The 24327-nt window shown below is 40.2% G+C and overlaps 1 protein-coding gene across 1 annotated transcript in view; it reads left to right on the forward strand.

Moving 5' to 3' along the window:
* TMED10 (transmembrane p24 trafficking protein 10) overlaps positions 1-23884 on the forward strand; it is a 45347-nt gene extending 21463 nt beyond the window's left edge. The window contains exons 3-5 of the mRNA XM_082647757.1: positions 3125-3198; positions 20134-20260; positions 20702-23884. Coding sequence (XP_082503883.1) covers positions 3125-3198; positions 20134-20260; positions 20702-20823 — 323 coding nt within the window. The 3' untranslated portion in view covers positions 20824-23884. The remainder of the gene's footprint in view (positions 1-3124; positions 3199-20133; positions 20261-20701) is intronic.
* The last annotated feature ends 443 nt before the right edge of the window (positions 23885-24327 follow it).

Consider the following 24327-nt stretch of genomic DNA (forward strand, 5'->3'; position numbering starts at 1 on the left):
GCACAGTGGTTAAGAATCCATCTGCCAATGCGGGAGACACAGGTTTGAGCCCTGGTCCAGGAAGCTCCCACATGCCGCGGAGCAACTAAGCCTGCGCGCCACAACTACTGAGCCTGTGCTCTAGAGCCCGCGAGCCACAACTGCTGAAGCCTGTGCGCCTAGAGCCCATGCTCCGCGATAAGAGAAGCCTTGCGCACCACAACAAAGAGTTGCTGCAACTAGAGAAAAGCCCGCGTGCAGCAACGAAGACCCAATGCAGCCATAAATTTATTTATTTATTTATTTAAAAAAAAAAGAAGTCAGATGGTAATGACGGCTTTGGAGAGAAAGCAAACACCTTAAGATGCTGAGCATGTCTCAGAAACAGCAAGGAGGTCAGTGTGGCTTCCTCTGAATAGTGCATCACTTACTGATTGGATTGTTTATTTAAGTATTTGAATATATATATATCTCACACACACAGCCTTGTGTTGTTTAAGTGTCTCGTGTCTATATCTTACATTCCCAATTTTGAACTCTTTGAAGGCAGAGATTATCCTTTGTTCTGAATTTCTTATATGCTGATGCCGTGCATGTAAATGCCTAGGAACTAGTTCAAAAATGTCTGTGTATATATGTATAAATGTATGTGTACACACACACGTTATAGCCAGCGCTCAATTTCTAGTTTCATTTGTGTTTATTCAGCTGTTTATTCTGATGTGGAGACCTGATACCTTATAGTCTTTGGAGCACCTTTAAAAGACTGTCTATTTGTCAGGCAGAGAGAAATTTCAAAGGGTGTTTTTACGAAGCAGACCCTTTATGGCCATGATGTCAATTAAGGGGATGGGCTGGCTGTTCTGTGCAAGAAATTGTATGGTCTGGACTCAGATGGTCTGTGGTTTTGTGGTTTCATTCGTGTTTGAATAATGCTAAAGCTGTGCTGTGGCAAACAGAGATAGCGAGAAGAGTCTGTTAGGAAGAGAATATCTTGATCATTCCGACCAGGCGGAGCTGTGAGCTGCTTGGATTTCACAACTTTTCAAGTGAGGAAGGAGAAGCAAATATTTGCATTGAATCTCTTACGGGCAGTGCTGTGATCAAGATTGCACATTAGATTTGGGAGAAGATACCTCTCTGGGTGTCACTTTTTGTTTTGCTTTCTTTTTTGGAAAGCTAATTGGTTTAATGCTCAGAAGGTATCTGTGACTTGGCTTAGTTTCTTTCTTTTTCTTTTTTTTCTTTTTTAAATAAATGTATTTATTTATTTTTGGCTGCGTTGGGTTTCCATTGCTGCATGCGGGCTTTCTCTAGTTGCAGCAGGCGGGGGCTACCCTTTATTGCATGTGCAGACTTCTCATTGCGGGGGCTTCTCTTTGCTGCAGAGCACGGGCTCTAGGTACGCGGGCTTCAGTAGTCGGGGCGCACGGGCTTAGTTGCTCTGCGGCATGTGGGATCTTCCCGGACCAGGGCTCGAACCGGTGTCCCCTGCATTGGCAGGCGGATTCTTAACCACTGCGCCACCAGGGAAGTCCTTGGCTTAGTTTCTTGATCCTACCTATTCAGTCTTATAAGCTTTCAAATTGATCTTTCTAGTCTATCCAAAAGAACTTCTTTACTGTCTTTTAAACATGCCACAATCCTTTCAATAGCTGTCTTTGTTCATGTGTTCCCTTCTGTCCAGATAACTTTGTCTGCCGTCAGGTGCTAGCTCTCAAGTGAAGTCTGTCCACAACTAATCTCTTCCCTCTTCTAACCTTTGCTCCATAGCTGGGATTGTCTGAACCATTTTTGTTTTTTCCTTAAAGTTTTATATGCTTTGCATTTTTACTGTAGCTGGTATGCATATTTATGTCTTAGATGCCCATAGAATTATTTGAAGGCAGAGATTGCAATCTCTGTTCTAGCGCCTTGTGAGTTCTCAATGAGTAGTTTTTGAATTGACGTTTCAGAAAATCTCCAGTGTTTCTCAGGGTACAGTACCATTCTCTATGGCTTATGGTCTCAGAAACCACGATGCTTAACTGGCAATATTTCCCAAAACTCCTAATTTCATGCAGGCAGTTTTTAATTATACAAGTAATCAGGTGAATTCCAGGAGATTGAGACTGAGCAGTTTTCTGGGCCTCTTTTGAATCTTTCCCTTTCTCCTACTTGATGATGTAAGAATAGAATTAATTCCTTTTTTTTTTTTTTTTTTTTTTTTTTGCGGTACACGGGCCTCTCACTGTTGTGGCCTCTCCCATGGCGGAGTACAGGCTCCGGACGCGCAGGCTCAGCGGCCATGGCTCACAGGCCCAGCCGCTCCTCGGCATGTGGGATCTTCCCAGACCGGGGCAGTGGACTCTCAACCACTGCGCCACCAGGGAAGCCTGAGTAGAATTCCTTTTGATCAAGCTGAATCAGATTATCTTTTCTAATATGAACATTGCTCTGTTGGTCCTACTATCCCAAATGGACTTTTCTGTTTGTAAGAAGTATCCCTGAGAATTTTACTCTTACTGTTAAGTTTCTTCTTGGGCTCTTCTAAAGGCTTTGTGGGAATAGTCCCATAACACTTTATTTACCTATTGAAATGGCCTTACATTGACCAAAATGTTTGAAATAAGTGGAATAGTAGACAAATCCTGTGTACTTTTCAGTACTCATATTTGTATTAAGTAAATTCAAGCTTAGCGTATACCGAGTAATCCTTCTCTCAGAATTTCACAGGTCAGCCTTTTCAGATGTGGAAATGTTCCTTTTCAGCCTAAGTTGGTGCCCTCTACCTATTGGTCTATATGCCACTCAACTGTATGCTGTTGTGACTTTCATTTCCTAATCCAGTGAGCCTGTGTGTTTTCTCTTCCCCTGTTCTGTTCCTCTGTAGTACCAGCTGCAGTATCTTCTGTCCTGCTCCCTCAGAGATGTTTGCCAGCAGCATGTTCTTGTCACTTTCTGGCACCCCACACAGATAGAGGCTTTGTCTGGAATGCTTGTGATTTTTAGCCAGAGCCAGGAATTTTCTGCAGCTGAGTAGGGGGAGGAGTTGCCGCTGTTTCCCTCTATTGAGAGGGTAGGGCTTAGGGAGAGGGAGGGTGGGTGGGTGATTTCCCGGAATTTTAAACATTCCGCACAATGAATCCTTTGATTTCTTTCTCAGGAACAGGGCGGATACCTGACCAACTCGTGATCCTAGACATGAAGCATGGAGTGGAGGCGAAAAATTACGAAGAGGTATGTCCTGCTGTAACAGCCAGTAGAGGCAGTAGCTTGCTGTTCTGTGAGGTTTCTGTGACCTAGTCAGGCCAACAGGCTGTGCTTTGCCCGGGAGGCTGTGGTTTTCTCAGCAGTCATGTGATAACCAGCTTGATATAAAAAGTTATGTTAACAGCCTTGAATAATAATTCTGGCTGTGCTGTCAGCCAAATGACTGGACCAACTGTCCCATAGAAATGTTGGTGTGATAAAATCCAAGCATATGCCATTAGTGCTCTTGAGTCGTCTGAAACCAGATATATATTTATAATTTTTAAAAGCTGGAATTCATTTATGTTAATGTTCAAGGTTAAGAAAAGTGATTTTTTAAAAAAATTCCTATGGCTTTTATTCCCCGACTGACAGCTATGTATATAGCTAGGGCATAGATTCAGTGCTGTTTTAGACTTGAACAGTTGTGCTGTCTTTGAGAAACACAATAATCAAAAGTAGCTTTTAGTTAAAATAATTTCAAAGAGAGAGCAAGATGGAAGAAAAAACTGCAAGAGACTAGCAGTTTTGCTGACAGGAAGTATTGTAGAGAATAAAAATAGGCATTTATTTGGGTGGTAGGGAGGTGGAAGTGTGCATAGAATTAGGGGAAGGGAGACCAAGCCCTTTTAATCTCAATTATTGTGAGAGACTCTGGGGGCAGCACAAAATGGTTCTTCAAATGAAGAGCACCCTTGAAAAACCACAAGAACTATTTAAGACTGGAGGATTGATCTTTACAGAAAGATAAGAGTGTTTGTACCGAGATCAGTCTTTTTACAGCAGTACCTGAAGGCATGAAGAAGAGGTGGGGTACAGGAAATGTAAATGGATTTTGAAGAATGTAAACTGAATAAACAAAGGAAAGTTGTTTTAAGTGATTTAAGAGAATTTTCTAGGAATGTTGGAACAGGAGAAGTTATTCTATCTTTGGTCAGAACTTGGAAGGGAAATATCCTAAAATGGAAGATTGGAAGCGACTGGCTGGTTCTACCACAGGAAGTAGTACTACAATGATTGCAGCTCTCCAGGTCTTTCCTCTTTTTTTCCTAGTTCATGTGTGTGTTCAACTGAACAAAACTAGACTGAGTTATTGGTAGGGAATAAACAGGAGCAAGTGATGCAGTTGTGAATGGAAGACAATTCCTAGTGGAGACTTTGATTTGCTTGTTTCTGTCTCCAGGCTAGTTTAAGTAAAAGAAATAAAGCAAGAGCTTCTTTGTTTGATGAACTTAAGAGTAAACTGAAAAATCCAAGAATCCTAATTACATCTAAATAAGATCATGTAAGTTAAAGCACTGTTGTACGGTATAAAACACTAAGAAAAATGTTGTATTATCTTGAGGTAGAAGAATAGGTAAAATGATTTTCAGTTTTTGAGCACTGCTGCTATATTCTCAGCCTCAGATTGCATACTAGACATAGCTTGTTTTTCTCTAAAACAGATGGTGTTATTGTGAGTTTACATATAGAATGATGTGGACGTCACTATCGTATGGCATTTAACTTTTTTATTATTTTTTTAATATATCTTTATTGGAGTATAGCTGCTCCACAATACTGCGCTAGCCTCTGTCACACAACAAAGTGAATCAGCCACATGCGTGCATACATCCCCACGTCCCCACCCTCTTGAGCCTCCCTCCCACCCTCCCTATCCCACCCCTCTAGATCATCACAAAGCACCGAGCTGATCTCCTGTGCTATGCAACTGCTTCCCACTAGCTATTTTACATTCGGTGGTGTAGATATGTTGATGCTACTCTCACTTCGCCCCAGCTTCCCCCTCCACCCCGTGTCCTCAAGTCCATTCTCTATGTCTACGTCTTTATTCCTGCCCTGCCACTAGGTTCATTAGTACCATTTTTTTCTTAGATTCCATATATATGTGTTAACATACAGTATTTGTTTTTCTCTTTCTGACTTACTTCACTCTGTATGACAGTCTCTAGGTCCATCCACCTCACTACAAATAACTCAATTTCGCTTCTTTTTATGGCTGAGTAATATTCCATTGTATATATGTGCCACATCTTCTTTATCCATTCATCTGTTGATGCACATTTAGGTTGCTTCCATGTCCTGGCTATTGTAAATAGTGCTGCAGCGAACATTGTGGTACATGTCTTTTTTTGAATTATGTTTTTCTTAGTATATGCCCAGTAGTGGGATTGCTGGGTCATATGGTAGTTCTATTTTTAGTTTTTTAAAAAACCTCCATACTGTTCGCCATAGTGGTTGTATCAATTTACATTCCCACCAACAGTGCAGGAGGGTTCCCTTTTTACCGCACCCTTTCCAGCATTTATTGTTTGTAGATTTTTTGGTGCTGGCCATTCTGACTGTTGTGAGGTGATACCCCATTGTAGTTTTGATTTGCATTTCTCTAATAGTGATGTTGAGCATCTTTTCATATGCCTCTTGGCCATCTGTATGTCTTCTTTGGTGAAATGTCTATTTAGGTCTTCCACCCATTTATTTTTCTTTTTTTTTTTTTTAAGCAGAGGTCTTCTTAGAAGCCCATATGATTTAAATTTATTTATTTATGGCTGTGTTGGGTCTTCGTTTCTGTGTGAGGGCTTTCTCTAGTTATGGCAAGCGGGGGCCACTCTTCATCGCGGTGTGCGGGCCTCTCACTATCACGGCCTTTCTTGTTGCGGAGCACAGGCTCCAGACGCGCAGGCTCAGTAATTGTGGCTCATGGGCCCAGTTGCTCTGCGGCATGCGGAATCTTCCCAGACCAGGGCTTGAACCTGTGTCCCCTGCATTGGCAGGCAGATTCTCAACCACTGCACCACCAGGGAAGCCCCTTCCACCCATTTTTTTTAAAATTTATTTATTTATTTTATTTAGTTATTTTTGGCCGTGTTGGGTCTTCGTTTCGATGTGTGGGCTTTCTCTAGTTGCGGTGAGTGGGGACCACTCCTCATCGCGGTGTGCGGGCCTCTCACTGTCGCGGCCTCTCTTGTTGCGGAGCACAAGCTCCAGACGCGCAGGCTCAGTAATTGTGGCTCACGGGCCTAGTTGCTCCGTGGCATGTGGGATCTTCCCAGACCAGGGCTCAAACCTGTGTCCCCTGCATTGGCAGGCAGATTCTCAACCACTGCGCCACCAGGGAAGCCCCCTTCCACCCATTTTTTAATTGGATTGTTTGTTTTTTTGATATTGAGCTCCATGAGCTGTTTGTATATTTTGGAGATTAATCCTTTGTCCGTTGTTTCATTTGCACATATTTTCTGCCATTCTGAGGGTTGTCTTTTCGTCTTGTTTATGTTTCCTTTGCTGTGCAAAAGCTTTTGAGTTTCATTAGGTCCCATTTGTTTATTTTTGTTTTTATTTGCATTACTCTAGGAGGTGGGTCAAAAAAAGACCTTGCTATGGTTTATGTCAAAGAGTGTTCTTCCTATGTTTTCCTCTTAAGAGTTTTATAGTGTCTGGTCTTACTTTTAGGTCTTTAATCCATTTTGAGATTATTTTTGTGTATGGTGTTAGGTAGTGTTCTAAATTCATTCTTTTACATGTAGCTGTCCAGTTTTCCCAGCACCAGTTATCGAAGAGGCTGTCTTTTCTCTTTTGTATGTTCTTGCCTCCTTTGTTGTAAATTAGGTGGCCATATGTTCGTGGGTTTATCTCTGGGCTTTCTATCTTGTACCATTGATCTATATTTCTGTTTTCGTGCCAGTACTATACTGTCTTTTTTTTTTTAATTTATTTTTTTATACAGCAGGTTCTTATTAGTTATCCATTTTATACATATTAGTGTATATATGTCAATCCCAATCTCCCAATTCATCACACCACCACCACCACCACCACCCCCGCCACTTTCCCCACTTGGTGTCCATACGTTTGTTCTCTATATCTGTGTCTCTATTTCTGCCCTGAAAACCGGTTCATACTGTCTTGAATACTGTAGCTTTGTAGTATAGTTTGAAGTTGGGGAGCCTGATCCCTCCAGCTCCGTTTTTCTTTCTCAAGATTGCTTTAGCTATTTGGGGTCTTGTGTGTTTCCATATGAATTGTAAAATTTTTTTTCTAATTCTGTGAAGAATGCCATTGGTAATTTGATAAGGATTGTATTGAATCTGTAGGTTGCTTTGAGTAGTATAGTCATTTCCACAATACTGAGTCTTCCAATCCAGGAACATCGTCTATCTCTCCATCTGTTTATGTCATCTTTGATTGCTTTCATCAGTGTTTTTAGTTTTCTGAGTACACGTCTTTCACCTCCTTAGATAGGTTTATTCCTAGGTATTTTATTCTTTTTGTTGTGATGGTAAATGGGATTGTTTCCTTAATTTCCCTTTCTGTTGTTAGTGTATAGGAATGCAAGAGATTTCTGTGCATTAATTTTGTATCCTGCAACCTTACCAAATTCATTGATTAGTTCTAGTAGTTTTCTGGTGGTATCTTTAGGATTTTCTACGTATAGTATCATGTCATCTGCAAATAGTGACAGTTTTACTTCTTCTTTTCCAATCTGTATTCCTTTTATTTCTTTTTCTTCTATGATTGCCGTGGCTAGGATTTCCAAAACTATGTTGAATAAGAGTGGCTAGAGTGGACACCCTTGTCTTGTTCCTGATCTTAGTGGAAATGCTTTCAATTTTTCACCATTGAGTATGATGTTTGCTGTGGGTTTGTCATATAAGGCCTTTATTATGTTGAGGTAGGTTCCCTCTATGCCCATTTTCTGGAGAGTTTTTATCATAAATGGGTGTTTAATTTTGTCAAAAGCTTTTTCTGCATCTATTGAGATGATCATATAGTTTTTATTCCTCAGTTTGTTAATGTGGCGTATCACACTGATTTGTGTATATTGAAGAATCTTTGCATCCCTGGGATAAATCCCACTCGATCATGTTGTATGATCCTTTTGATATGTTGTTGGATTCTGGTTGCTAGTATTTTGTTCAGGAACTTTGCATCTCTGTTCATCAGTGATATTGGTCTCCAATTTTCTTTTTTTGTGGTATCTTTTTCTGGTTTTGGTATCAGGGTGATGGTGGCTTCATAGAATGGATTTGGGAGTGTTCCTCCCTCTGCAATTTTTTGGAAGAGTTTGAGAAGGATTGGTATTAGCTCTTCTCTAAATGTTTGGTAGGATTTGCCTGTGAAGCTATCTGGTCCTGGACTTTTGTTTGTTGGAAGATTTTAAATTACAGTTTCAATTGGGAGATTGGGACTGACATGTATACACTGATGTGTATAAAATGGATGACTAATAAGAAAAAAATAAATAAACAACAAAAAATTACAGTTTCAATTTCATTGCTTGTGATAGGTCTGTTTATATTTTCTAATTCTTTCTGGTTCAGTCTTGGAAAATTGCACCTTTCCAAGAATTTGTCCATTTCTTTGTGATTGTCCATTTTATTGGCATATTGTTGTTTGTAGTAGTCTCTTATAATCCTTTGTATTTCTGCAGTGTTGGTTGTGATTTCTCCTTTTTCATTTCTAATTTTATTGATTTGCGTCCTCTCCCTTTTTTTCTTGATGAGTCTGGCTAACGGTTTATCAACTTTGCTTATCTTCTCAAAGAACCAGCTTTTAGTTTTACTGAACTTTGCTATTGTTTCCTTTATTTCTATTTCATTTATTTCTGCTCTGATCTTTATGATTTCTTTCCTTCTACTGACTTCGGGTTTTCTTTGTTCTTCTTTCTCTAGTTGCTTTAGGTGTAGGGTTAGATTGTTTATTTGCAGTTTCTCTTGTTTCTTGAGGTGAGATTGAATTGCTATAAACTTCCCTCTTAGAACTGCTTTTGCTGCATCCCATAGGTTTTGGGTTGTCATGTTTTCATTGTCATTTGTTTCTATGTATTTTTTGATTTCTTCTGTGATCTCTTGGTTATTCAGTAGTGCACTGTTTAGCCTCCATGTATTTGTGGGTTTTTTGGTTTTTTTTTTGGCTGCATTGGGTCTTTGTTGCTGCGTGCAGCTTTCTCTCGTTGCAGCGAGCAGGGGCTACTCTTCGTTGCGGTGTGCGGGCTTCTCATTGTGGTGGCTTCTCTTGTTGCAGAGCACAGGCAGGCTTCAGTAGTTGTGGCATGAGGGCTCAGTAGTTGTGGCTCACGGACTCTAGAGCACAGGCTCAGTAGTTGTGGCACACGGGCTTAATTGCTCCACGGCATGTGGGATCTTCCTGGACCAGGGCTTGAACCCATGTCCCCTGCGTTGGCGGGTGGATTCTTAACCACTGCGCCACCAGGAAGTCCCTGTATTTGTGTTTTTTACAGTTTTTTTCCTGTAATTGATTTCCAATCTCATGGCATTGTGGTCAGAAAAGATGCTTGATACGATTTCAGTTTTCTTAAATTTTCCGAGGCTTGATTTGTGACCCAAGATGTGACCTATCCTGGAGAATATTCTGTGTGCACTTGAGAAGAAAGTGTATTCCACTTTTGGGTGGAATGTTCTATGAATATCAATTAAATCTGTCTGGTCTGTTGTGTCATTTAAAGCTTGTGTTTCCTTATTTATTTTCTGTTTGGATGATCTGTCCATTGGTATAAGAGGGGTGTTAAAGTCCCCTGCTATCATTGTGTTACTGTCAGTTTCCCCTTTCATGGTTGTTAGCATTTGCCTTATATATTGAGGTGCTCCTATGTTGGGTGCATAAACATTTATAATTGTTATATCATCTTCTTGGATTGATCCCTTGATCATTATGTAGTGTCCTTCGTTATCTCTTGTAACAGTCTTTATTTTAAAGTCTATTTTATCTGATACGAGTATTGCTACTCCAGCTTTCTTTAGATTTCCATGGAATATCTTTTTCCACCCCTTCATTTTCAGTCTGTATGTGTCCGTAGGTCTGAAGTGAGTCTCTTGTAGACAGCATATATATGGGTCTTGTTTTTGTATCTATTTGGCCAGTCTGTGTCTTTTGGTTGAGGCATTTAATCCATTTTACATTCAAGGTTATTATTGATATGTATATTTGTATTACCATTTTCCTAATTGTTTTGGGTTTGTTTGGTTTGTTTTTGTGGGTCTTTTTCTTCTCTGTGTTTCCCACCTAGAGAAGTTTCTTTAGCATTTGTTGTAAAGCTGGTTTGGTGGTGCTGAATTCTCTTAGCTTTTGCTTGTCTGAAAAGCTTTTGATTTCTCTGTAGAATCTGAATGAGATCCTTGCTGGATAGAGTAATCTTGGTTGTAGGTTTTTCTCTTTCATCACTTTAAGTATATCCTGCCACTCCCTTCTGGCCTGCAGAGTTTCTGCTGAAAAGTCAGCTGATAACCTTATGGGGTGTCCTTTGTATGTTATTTTTTGTTTTTCCCTCACTGCTTTTAATATTTTTTCTTTGAATTTAATTTTTGTTAGCTTGATTAATATGTGTCTGTCTGTTTCTCCTGGGGTTTATCCTGGATGGGACTCTCTGTGCTTCTTGGACTTGGTGACTGTTTCCTTTCCCATGTTAGGGAAGTTTTCCACTATAATCTCTTCAGATATTTTCTCAGACCCATTCTTTTTCTCTTCTTCTGGGACCCCTATAATTCAAATGTTGGTGCGTTTAGTGTTGTCCCAGAGGTCTGTGAGATTGTCTTCAGTTCTTTTCATTCTTTTTTCTTTATTCTGCCCCTCGGCAGTTATTTCCACGATTATGTTTTCCAGCTCACTTATTCGTTCTTCTGCCTCAGTTATTGATTCCTTCTACTGTATTTTTCATTTCAGTTATTGTGTTGTTCTTCTCTGTTTGTTCTTTAGTTCTTCTAGGTCTTTGCTAAACATTTTTTGTATTTTCTCAATCCGTGCTTCCATCCTATTTCCAAGATTCTGGATCATCTTTACTATAATTACTCTGAATTCTTTTTCAGGTAGATTGCCTGTTTCCTCTTCATTTATTTGATCTTTTAGGCTTCTACCTTGATCATTCATCTGTGACATAGTTTTTTGCTGTCTCCTTCTTTTTTTTTTTTTTTTTTTTTTTGGGTGAGTGGGATTGTGTTCCTGTCTTACTGGTTGAGGCTTTCAGCACTGGACTTTGTACACTGTTGGGTAAAGTTGGGTCTTGGTGCTGAGATGAGGACCTCTGGGAGACCTCACTCCGATGAATATTCCCTGGGGTCTGAGGTTCTCTGTTAGTCTGGTGGTTTGGACTCGGAGTTCCCACCACAGGAGCTTTGGCCTGACCCCTGGCTCGTGAACCAAGATCCTGCAAGCCACGCAGAGTGGCAAAAAAAAGGGAAGGGGGGAGAATGATGACAAAGAAAAAAAATAAAATTAGACTAGGAAACTAGCAGATATGTTAGAAAGAATATAAAAATTAAAATATAGTTGAAACAACCAGAAGGTAAAACAGAAGCACAGTAGTAAGAAAGGAGGAGAGGAAAAAAAAAAAGAAAGGTGGAAAAGGCCTTGGCTGTGGAGGGTGGGACCTAAGCAGGGATGGGGTTTGGGTGGTGGGTGGGACCTATGCTTAGGACTTATGCTTAGGGCTGGAAAAGGCCCTGGGGGGGGGGCGCTTAGGCTCAAGGAACAGAAGGGGCTCAGAGGGTGGGGGACCCCACCTGGGAGCTCAGCAGGTCTCCGGGCTCAAGTGGGCAGGGCCATCCCAGAGGGCCTCCTCCCACCTGCCTCTCCTGATCTCCCTGGCCTCCCTCCTATGCCCCCAGGACCCTCGCAGCCCCGAGGGGGCCTCTGAGGGGGTAGGACCCAGCCCGAGAGCCAGGCAGACTTCTGCCGATTGGGCAGGGGATAGCATGCTCCCCACTGATCCGAGCCCCCAAAGGTCCCTCCAGGCGTGGGAAACCCTCCCCCCTCAGCCACCCCTCAGGAGCGCTGGTCCTATCTGGCCTCCACTTCTCCTCCCCTCTCAGTCCCCCCACATCCTACCAGTTCGCTTGGGGTTGCCTCCCGTCACCTTGGGCGTGGAGGTCCCCCACCAGCATCCTGCAGGCACCCTAGTTTTGGGGAGACGCAGACTCCACGTCTTCCCACACTGCCGTCTTGACTCCGCCCCCCCCCCACGTGGCATTTTAGAATCCCCATACCTCCTGGAATTTCCATCATCCTTGGACTTTGTTGACACTGGGAAAGGGCCTTTATCTTTCCTGACCTTTTACTTAACCCAAGAGGGGAATCCCTAGCAGAAAGGAAACCACAGTGCTTCCTTTGCCTGCTTCCTGCTTCGGAAGTCTGGCACGTCCTAAGCCTTTCTTTACGCACATGGTTACAACACAACTCTAAATTCTCTTTCTTAACCAAGAAACTCCTCCCACTGTTTTCTTCGGTGGTCTACCTCCCCACTCCCCCACCCCACAAAAAACAGATCAGACTGAGACAGAGGAGGACAAGTGGTTATTACACAGGCCAAAGACTAGCCCTTTTCTCAGTCTGTGGCTAGACTGCCTTAAACCTTGCTCAGAAATAGCTATTAGTTGTCTCTGGGCTAATGCCTGTGACAAGAACATGGATAATAGAAGCACTTATTGAGTGGTTAATTACCAGAGAGCACTGAGCCTATGTAGAGGTTTTGAGGCATTTAATTTCAGGCCCTTGAGACAAGGGAGAGACTTTATCTCCAGAGGATTGCGGCCCTTCAGCATCAGTATTTAGATTCAGGAAGGTGGCACATTTCTTTTAATGTTTTTTTTCACATCACAGCTCTCCCTCACATTTGCGGACTTCATAATTCTGAAATCCCATGTGGTCCTGTAAGATTCAGTAGTGATCGCTATCTAAATAGCTGGACAGAGTACCACACTACCTACTAAATTGTTATGGAGGATTAGTTAATGCATGTGAATTGCTATGTAAACACGATACAAATGTAAGGTGACATTATTTGAAGGCAGAATGGTTGCCATTTTGTAAAGAAGCATAAGCTTGTAGTTTGAATTCTTTAAAGAGAAAGAATGTGTATTTCCTCAGAAATAAAGCAATTTTGATTCCCTCCATTGTATTTTAAGGACCTCTCACCCCTATCAGAGGGTGGCATTTGCCCCTCAGAGGGTGGCATTTTTGTAGAATCAGTATGTGAATTGAGCCATTTCTTTTTAGTTTGTGGTCTGTGGACTAGAACAGCGGTTTGGAGGGACTTACTGTCTAATCTTACAGTTGTGGGAATGAAGGCAATTATCCCACCAAGAACGAGCTGTCTGACATATCCTCTTAACTCTTGGGCTGTGTATGTCCCCTCTTGCTTGGATGTCCACATTTTCAACTCAACTAAAGTCATGTTTTGCCTAGGGGTCTATTAGTATGCCATTTGCTACCAACAAATACACCAAAAACACAGTTGCACTTGTTGGAGCAACAGCTGAAGGCTTTCCAAAGGTTCTGTTTCTCTGAATGCCCTCATGAAGGAGGAACTCTGGTTTTATATACTTGATCCAAAATCCGTTTCTTGACATAAGTTAAATGAAATAACATGGGTAAGGCACCTGACACATAGGTGATCAGTTCAGTAGATTTTAGTTCCCTTCTCCTACCCCTTCTAGAAACTGCCAAATGGCTAAGACCGAGTAAATAGGATCTTTCTAAATTTCATTCATTTAGCCCTAAGGTTGGCAGTATTAGCGGGACTTATTTTGCACATTGTTGACCTTTTGACCTTCGTTGAAGAAGCCTGTGATTCACATGCCCCCATGTATAAGTAGACGTGCCTTTGGGTATACAACTGTCTTCATTATCTTGATTGTGTTAGACTGGATGGTCTCCACTTTTATTGCTATGCTTCTAAAATTTGCAGGGGCTGTGGAGTGGGGTGTGGAGATAACAGAGTCATTTGTCTGAATCTGGCTCTCCTCAAGAAGCTTCTCTCTTGAGTTTCTCAGTGTTCCACCAAGGGAAAGAATCTAGTGATTCTCTAGAGGCTGGTTTCACATGTGTGTTTGAAGAAGCAGTCTTTCAGATTTAATACCTTTCCTTGGTACAATTACATAGAACTCTGAACTCTTTAGATTCAGATCATCATTAGAGGAATGGAAGATTTAGATATGGTTTAAGAAGAGTAATTTTACGGTTATTTTGGAGGTGTCGTAGGTACACAGGGAAAGCTTTTCCAAGCAATACCTACCATTACAGATGAAGAGTGATAGATATTGTGGTAGAGAGAACTTTTTCCTAGGCAGTGTGCCTGGTAAAGATGAATGCTGAGTGAAAGTAAATGCAGAGTGCTCTTAACATACAGGGAGTGTGTGCTTCAGGGGACCAGCAGCACATAGCTGCTATGAGAAAGTTGGCTCCTTAAAGAAGGCATAGAATGGACCTAATGGGTTAGCTACAAGTGTGTACCATGTATCAGGCATATGGGACTACACAAGGTATATATCATTCTAATTCTGTTGAGTTCAAGATCCAAACTAGTGTGGGGGAAAAGGATAAAAAGCAAAAACAATGTGAATATGACAGTATATGATTGAGTGTTAATTGTGTGACACAGTCTGAGTGTTGTAGGGCATTAGGGAAGAGGGAATCAGTGTTAACAGTAGTGGTTAAAGGAGGCTTCATGGTTAAGGCTGGAAAGATAGGTACGATTTGGATACACCGAGTGTGTACGCTTTTGGAAGTCAGGGATTCATTTCTGCTTACATTTTACAGCAGAGCTTTGCAGTTTTGATGCTAAATGCTTTGGTGACCCTGGTAGGGAGTCAAGAGACCGTGGTACTGCTAGTCTTGGTCTTCCCCTCAAAGGACTGAATAACTTTATGGAATCATGAGTTTCCTCATTTGTAAAATGATGTCTCTGGTAGCTCTGATATTTTTGATTATTTAATGGTTAAATGCAGCCTACAAGGGGAATGCTACCTCCTAGTGGAGAACCTATGGTACACATTGTCAAATAGGGTTTGCTTTTATCAGACTGTTGGCAAAACACACATCATCCTTCCAACCTTGGAAGAGAAAAGTAGACCAGAATAATGGCCTGCCTTCGTGAGATGTGTAATTTCACATTCTTACAGACACTTTGAACATTGAATCAGATGTTTTGAATAGCAGAACAACAGTCAGTGGGGATATTGATAGAGGTTTTCTTATTAGCTTTTTGTACTGACTGATATAAAGTCTTGATGATACTCTTATTATTATTATTTATTTGGCTGCATTGGGTCTTAGTCGCAGCATGTGGGATCTTCGTTGTGACGCTCAGGCTTCTCTCTAGTTGTGTGCAGGCTCCAGAGTGCGTGGGCTTGGTAGTTGCAGCGCGTGGGCTCTCTAGTTGTGGCGCACAGGCTCAGTAGTTGTGGTGCACGGGCTTAGTTGCCCCGCAGCGTATGGGATCTTAGCTCCCTGACCAGGGATCGAACCCGCGTCCCCTGCATTGGAAGGCGCATTCTTAACCACTGGACCACCAGGGAAGTCCCTTGATGATACTCTTTGAATGCTTAGTCCTGGGCAAGCGAAGAGGGTCTACTTTAAAATACTTAGGATAATTTGTTTTAAAATTTTATTCTATTAGTTATAAAAATTAGAGTAATGCAGTATGAAACCTATGGAGCTTGACTGATAAACTGGACAACTTACCCAGGTCCTTGTGGCCTACTATAGCACATTCACTTCACTTTTGATCCAGATAAAACTTAGTCTAGTCATCTGGTTTTCTTCACCAAATTTTTTGTTCCTACAGAATAAAATATAAACTCATACTTGGATTGCAATTCTAGCTCAACCAAGCTCTGAGACCTTGGGCAAGTTATTTAACACTCTGAGCCTTAATTTCCTCATCTGAGAAATTTAGGAATAATAATATTCACCATATATAGGATTATGTTATGAGGATTAAGTGAGAGTATAAGATATAAAATACGGATCACATTCTGGGTATATAGTAATAGGTCTAATTCATTATATTACCTTCTTCATCCTCATCCTCAATTTAGCTCCAGCCTAACTTTTTTTTTTTTTTTTTGTGGTACGCGGGCCTCTAACTGCTGTGGCCTCTCCCGCTGCGGAGCACAGGCTCCGGACACGCAGGCTCAGCGGCCATGGCTCACGGGCCCACCCGCTCCACGGCACGTGGGATCCTCCCGGACCGGGGCACGAACCCGCGTCCCCTGCATCGGCAGGCAGACCCCCCAACCACTACGCCACCAGGGAAGCCCCAGCCTAACTTTTGAGGCTTATATTTGCTGTTACCCATCACCCACCCACAAGCTCGCATGCGCGCACACACACGCACATCTACCTACTTTATGGCTACTCATGGCCTCCTAAGCAGGGCCTGCACTTTCTTCCCTACATGTTTTGGTTTGCAGGTTCCCCTCAGCCTTAAATATCTGTCTCTCCCATCTCTTAAAATCCTGTACACCTTGTATGACCCAACTCCCCCACTTCCTGTTAAGCTTTCCTTTATTCTTACAATTGTAATTAAGTTCGCGCTACTTTCTTTGCATTCCACTTTCAATGTGTACCTTTGTTGTAGAAGTTAATACATAGTGCTTTATATTATGGTTGTAGCTTTTTAGGTGAGCCTCTCCACGAGACTGTGAGCTTCTTAGGAGCAGAGATCATAATTTATCTTGGTGCCTTGCACATAATAAGCCCTCAAAAAAACACTGTTAGGGTATTAACATGTTAAAAAACAAAACAGAAAAACCTTTTTACATTTGTTTTGATTTGTAGGTTTAGATTAAATGTAGAAATATATTCATTATTTTTGTTATTTCCACTGAGTATCCATGATATGTTAGATGGTTGAAATAGCAAGTTGGTTTTCAATATTGTTTTAGTCTTTTGGCAATTCTTTACGTTCGCTGGATTTTAAACTAATATCAAGAATAAAGGTAGTTATCAGGCAGAGATGTTTTTTAGGGAAAGAGACCTTCATCCCACTCAGGAAGTCTGCAAATAATTTACTGAAATAAGGGCAGGATTGAGTAGGGATTTCATTGAGAAAATGAAATCGACTTGGATGATATGTTATGAATAGAAGTATAGAGTCTACAGTAGGTCCTATACTAGAAAAGGGGTTAGGAAATTGAATGATTAAGTAAACAGTGGCCCATATGCCATATGGAGTACTATGTAGCAGTTAAGAAGTAAGTATGAGGTGAATCTACAAGCACTGAAGTTTTTGCGGTAAGCGGGCCTCTCACTGTTGTGGCCTCTCCCGTTGCGGAGCACAGGCTCTGGACGCTCAGGCTCCGGACGCTCAGGCTCAGCGGCCATGGCTCACAGGCCCAGCCACTCCGCAGCATGTGGGATCTTCCCGGACCGGGGCACAAACCTGGGTCCCCTGCATTGGCAGGCAAGACTCTCAACCACTGCGCCACCAGGGAAGCCCAGCACTGAAGTTTTTGGAAAGATTTTATTAAATGAAAAGAAGGAAGCCTTAGAACAACATATACGTTATGATCGCATTTATAAGTATTTTTTAATTATATTTTCCTATGTACATTTATATACATACAAAGGCGTAAATAGTGTGTTATCTTCTGACAAGGTCTAGAAAGATATACACCAAGTTCATAACCACCTCTGGGAAGGAATGTGTGGATGTGGGGATCGAGGAGCTGTGAAGATGGGCCTTTTGTTTTTGTTTCCTTTGCTTCTGAATAATTTAAATTCTTTAGTAAGGGGACATATTTATATGTTTCTTGTATAGCTAAAAAATGAATGAAACACCAGAAAGGAAAAGGATTGGGACAGGTTTGGGGGACTATATTCTACAAAGACTATTCTCAGTACCAAATTTATTTTCATTCCATCCTCCTTTTTGAGGTTTTAGGCCTTTGGGCTATTGTCATTTAACCAAAAAAAGGGTGGGGAGTTAGAAGTAGTCTTCAAAGTAATTTTTAAGAATATTATTTTCAGCTGGCAGAGAGAGGTACAGCCATAGTTTCACTTCTAGTTCCTTTTATAAGTTTCTATTTAAGGAGCCTTAAAGCACTTATCTCTAAAGATGTATCATGCTGTTGCCTTCATACTATCTCATTCAAGAAGCTTTGGAGGGGAAAGCATATACCAGGAGGGAAAATGTTAAACAGCCTAAGGTTCAGCTTATTATATATGTCTTGTATCTTTTTCCTGGGGGGATTTCTTTGCTCTGCACCTCTATATGAAATCAATTAACAGATATATATTGTAGGTTAATGGCAAAACCTGGTGTTTGGGTATTCAGCTAAGAGTGTTAGCTCAGTGTATTAACTAACCATTGTAAATCTTATACCCAGTTAGCTTTATTCTGTTCTGTAGCTAGCTGTCAGTCAAGCTACTAACTGTATCCAACATTTTACAATTGTAAGAAAATGTACATCCAGTGAAAGAAAACTTAGGTGGATCATTACAAATCCATCACTATATTTTAGGTACCTTAGGACTTCCTTGGTGGCGCAGTGATTAAGAATCCTCCTGCCAATGCAGGGGACACAGGTTCGTGCCCTGGCCTGGGAAGATCCCACATGCCACGGAGCAACTAAGCCTGTGCGCCACAACTACTGAGCCTGAGCTCTAGAGCCCACGAGCCACAGCTACTGAGCCTTCGTGCCACAACTACTGAAGCCCACGTGCCTAGAGCCCGTGCTCTGCAACAAGAGAATCGACCGTAATGAGAAGCACGCACACCGCAATGAAGGGTAGCCCCTGCTCGCCGCAACTAGAGAAAGCCTGCGCACAGCAATGAAGACCCAGTGCAGCCAAAAATAGATAAATTTTAAAAAATTAATAAATTAGGTACCTTAAATATAAACTCAATTTTTATATCCCTATCTTAACAGCAGTTTTTAGTTTTCTTTTATTTTAAATAACTATGTCTTGTTCTTCACAGGTTCAATGAAGAATATAGTTTAGTGAACAGAACACAAGAACACCCTCAAACTATTCCCATTCATCCCACATTAACTGCTATTAACATTTAACAGAGGAAAATAACAAGGAAGGTGAATTGAACAGAAGAGAAGAAAAAGTGGGGAGTTGTATAGAGAATGTATAGGGAGTAAAGAAGCAGATGTAGAAATATTTTTTGAAGAGTTCTCTGTGGAAAAAATGTAAGAGCAACTGGTATATGAATTTTAAGATCTGAAATGCCCTGGTGTTATATCCCCATTTTAATACAAATCATAATCTAAGATTGATAAAGAAAAACAAATAGAATATGAAATCCTTTCTCTGATCATATATGCCTTTAGTTACTAGATACTCTTGGAGGTTTCACAGTTGTCTGGGGTGAAAAAGGAAGACCGTTTATTTCTCATACCCTTCATTCCTTAGCACACAGTGATGTCCTTGGAGATTTATTTTGATAACTGGCTGTGTAATTAAAAACAAAACGCATGGGGATATATGTATACATATAGCTGATTCACTTTGTTATACAGCAGAAACTAACACAACACTGTAAAGCAATTATACTCCAATAAAGATGTTAAAAAACAAAAACAAAAAAACACTCAGTGGATTTTTTTTTTAATTTTTAAGCAGAGCTAGGATTCATCTGGGTTCTAGAGCTCTGTTACAAACCTTAAAGCATTGTGGGATTTAAATGAGCAAACCAGAATTCTCTAATTTTGCAGTTTGAGTTATTATCTTAATGTTATAGTTATATGTACTCTCTCATTCCTGTGCATTCCCTATTGGGAATTTGGTGTGTTTTCTTCTCAAAACCACATTTGACTAATACTATGACGCTCACACTTATGCTAATAATATTGCTTATTTCTTAGACAAAAGTGGAAAGGCAAAGTAAAATGCTTTATTAAAGTCAGAAATCTTGGAAAAATAATATATCTTATTTTATAGGCTACCATATTATAGTACTACTAAGGAGGTTTTAATCAAAATTAAAGTATAAAAAAAGTCTGAGATGGAAACATATAGACAGTAGGGAAGGGAAGAAGCCCAAATTTTAAAATGTGTTAGAATGATGACAGAAGAAATTTTAAGTTTGGTGAAACTTTTAAAAAGACTCCTCTGTTATGTTGTGTTCTTGACTGTAGCAGTTTTTTTAGGGAGTGTGTTCATAATTCCTTTCTTTTCCAGATTGCAAAAGTTGAGAAGCTCAAACCTTTGGAGGTAGAGCTACGACGCCTAGAAGACCTTTCAGAATCTATTGTTAATGATTTTGCCTATATGAAGAAGCGAGAGGAAGAGATGCGTGATACCAATGGTGAGGGGAGGGAAGCTCTTGTTTCTCAGTACGTGCACCGTAAAGGAGATAGATCCCCAAACTTTAAATTCTGGTGTACCTTTTTCTCAGATTTGCCAAAGGGGGTTGTGTGGAAGGATAATTGCTTACTTCGGTGTTGTTGCTCTACAGGTAAATGAGCCTTGTTAGATTTTCAAGGGAATAGCAGTTTTTTCTGTGATAAGCAGTTGACCATATTCTCAGTCAGCTCATAGTGTATCAAACTAATAGTACTAATCTTTGTAATTTTTAACATTTATGTATAGGATAATGAAAATTTAAGAAAAAAACTTATCTGAGATCCTACTGTAAGGCCTAGGGGCCTTACAGAGTGAAGCTAATTAATTGCCTTTTCCCCCTGGCCATTTAGCCTACTGAGCCTCACTTCATTACATTTACACTGCTTTTGCTTTTTTTTTTTAGAGTCCACAAACACTCGGGTCCTGTACTTCAGCATCTTTTCAATGTTCTGCCTCATTGGTCTAGCCACCTGGCAGGTCTTCTACCTGCGTCGCTTCTTCAAGGCCAAGAAGTTGATTGAGTAATAAAGCCCAGTCTCCTCCCACCTTGTATCTTAGCCAGCAGAGCATCGCTGGGATGTGCGTGGCCTAAGACATCCTACCAGCAACACCATCAAGGCACGTTGGAGCTTTCTTGCTAGAACTGATGTCTTTTGGTGTGGGAGGACGTGGGTTACCACCTACACCCAATAAGTCAAAGAGGGACTTCTTTTTAACTTGGTAGGATTTGGACTGGTTTTGCAACAATAAGACTATTATTAGAGTCACCTATGACAAAAAATAGGGGTTACCTAGATAATGCCAAAGCCAGCATTTGTACTGGGTTTCCTCGTATGATTTGTTTGAACCATGTTTTCTTTCCTTCTCCCACTTGCTCACCAGCTTGGGCTTCCACTCTAGTTCTTTTACCAACATTTGTATGACCATGTTGAACTTGTTTCATTCTGATTGTCCTCTTTGGATTTCTGTGTGACAATACCATTAACTTTCTCTTGACCCTTAGCTGAAATGTTTAGATAGCTTCTGGTGATACCCTTTCACAATTTTATGTCTCTTAAAACTGTAATGGATGTGACACCTCATAGAAATGAGCTTTGAACTGTAGATGACTCTTAAAGAAAATTTCATTTTAGAGAATTAAAATATTTGTGCTCAGCCGCTTGAACTTCTTTCTTTTTGTGTATTTATGTGTGTTCAGTTCTATGCAGTTTTATCACATGTATGGATGTGTGACCACCACCACAAGATGCACAACCGTTTCATCACATGGATCCCTTGGGGTACCCTTTTATAGCCACAGTCACCTCCTTCCTTAACCCCAAGCCCCAACCTCTGGCACCACTAATCTGTTCTCCATCTCTCTAATTTTGTAATTTTAAGAATGTTATATAAATGGAATCACATAGTATATAACCTTTTGAGATTGACTTTTTTCACTCAACATAGTGCCCTTGAAATCCATCCAGGTTGTTGCATATATCACTAGTTTGTTCCTCTTTATTGCTCATTAGCATTTCATGGTGTGGATGTACCACAGTTTAACCAGCATCTGAAGGACATCACTGTTGTTTTCAGTTTTGGGCCATTACTAATAAAGCTGCTGTGAACATTCATGTACATGTTTTTATGTGAACATAAATTTTCATTTCTCTGGGATAAGTGCCCAAAAGAGCAATTGCTGGGTTATCTGGTAAACACATGTTTATTTTTGTAAGAAACTGTCCTGCTTTTTTCAGAATGACTGTGTCATTTTACGTTCCCATTAGCAATGTATGACCAATCCAGTTTCTCCACATCCTCACCAGTATTTGCTATTTTTTTAAAATTTTTTTAGTCATTCTGAGAGGTGTGTGTAATGATATTCATTGTGGTTTTAATTTGCATTTTCCTATTAGTAAATGGTGTTGAACATCCTTTCATGTGTTTATTTGCCATCTGTATTTCTTCCTGGTGAAATATCTGTTCCTTTGCCCATTTTATGATTAGATTGTGTGTTCTTTTTACTACTGAGGTTTTTTTTTAATTGAAGTATAGTTGACTTATACTATTGAGTTTGAGGAGTCCTTATATATCCTAGATACAAGTCCTTTGTCAGTTATGTGGTTGCTTAAATTTTTAACATAACTTATACAAAGGAAAATATAAGTAAAATTTACGAAGTCTTCTTACATGGCAAGTCACTGATTTAATTTCTGTTCCTATGTATTCCATCTAGACAATTAAGACATATGAAGTATTAAAAGGTAACACATCTGGAAGGATCATGAATCGAGTAAATACCTGAAAATATATGTTATAAAAGCAAATCCAATAATCACTTTGGGAATATGAGGTGCCTAAAGGCCAATACTAAGGTAAATAAGAGAAAGAGTGGACACGAATGATCATGTTCATAAACAACAGTGAAAAAATAACATCACTTGATATTTTCCCCACTTCTCCCAATAAAGTGGGTGGGAGTTTGTCCTTTCTGTAATCTCTTTTTTTTAACCCTGCTGACTGTTACAGGGCTTGTCCCATCGCAATGACAAGCATTACAGGACTTAGGGCTCTGCAGCTTGCAGTTAAGAAGCAGCATGTTGGAATTAACAGAGAACAGTGCTGTCATGACCTGGATAAAGTACAAAGGGGAAAGAGGGAGTGAGTTATGTTGTTAAACTCCCAGGCTGTTCTGTAAATGTTCCAGCTATTGTGAACCCAAAAGCCTTTTTTCCCCCCTCTTTTGACTCCCTCTGTGCATTCCTCTGGTGTGGCATAAAAGTAGTTCTGTCATTAATTTGTGCAACATTGCCATCTGCTGTTAAGAATTGATAGATACTGTTTCTGAGAACCTGGCAGCCAAATCTCACCATAAGGGCAGCAGATGTTGAGAAAGTCTATCTGTGGTATTACATATACTAAACAACAGAGGATACATCCAAGCAGGGAAGAGAATAACCAAATTTGTGAGTTAAGATCCATCCTTAGACATTTAAAGGTGAAATACTGTTCTGTACCATTAGCCTAACAAGAAACTTTCATATTTCTGACTGGTGCCTTTTCCCTTTTTAGAAACAATGAAAGCTACTCAGTTGGTTGTAGTCTTCTGTTCTGACAAAATGTCAAAGAAGAAGATAGGAGAGGAAAATACTTTATTTGGCTGATGTTTTGTTCCCACATGTGACTTTGTGAAACTGAAATTCTTTCCTGTCCTTTCCTTTTACTCATGCCAAGACTACAAACTTAGAATTTGTGCTTTTGGTTTAAAGTTCATTGATATCACAGTTTGATTTTATCTAAAAAGTAAAATTATTTGCCTTTGATAAAAGACTAGTGCAAGAGCAAATCAGCTTTAAAAACGAAGATGTTATCTGCTTTCCTCCATTTTTGAACCTGTTATTCAACAAAGCCTGTAAATTATTGATGAAAGTGATAGTTTTAAGTAAGCTTTGTTATACCATTGTCATAAACCCCTGTCATAAGCTGTTTTTATGTTTGTTTAATGGAAAGAGGCATGTGGGATTTATGGATTTATACAGATTCACTTGTAAGTGTTGGATTGGGGATTTTTGTGTAAATTTTCTCAAATAAAGGCTAGCAGAAACTATTTTAGGTGTATTTTTCTGTTACTCGAGTATCTCTTTGTCTGGATTGGCAATAATTCCTCCATATTCCTCAGTATTAAAGTATGGCAAATTATATGTGACGAATTAGAGAAAAAATGTTTATAATTTACTCCAGATGGTTAAAGTTTATGTGAGCTAGTAAAAGTTTATTATACTTTATATATAAATGTATAAACTGTATATAATATGTATATTAAAGTAATAATAATTATACATGTTCAGAAAGACCAAATAGGGTTCTGTAAGCCAGGAATTCTCTGTAGCTTCTCTGTTTTAGAAACTGCTACTGGAATTATTCCTACAGAGGGTCTTCTCCCTTTCCCTCCATTCTTTAGAATACCCCTCCCAATTTAGAACCCCCCCAGGACTTGCTTTTTTGACCCATCACATCTATGCAAAACCCCACTCCAGCAGGTAAAGGCCA

The sequence above is a fragment of the Grampus griseus genome, assembly GCF_964374135.1.
Source record: "Grampus griseus genome assembly, chromosome: 2".
Taxonomy (NCBI): Eukaryota; Metazoa; Chordata; class Mammalia; order Artiodactyla; family Delphinidae; genus Grampus; species Grampus griseus.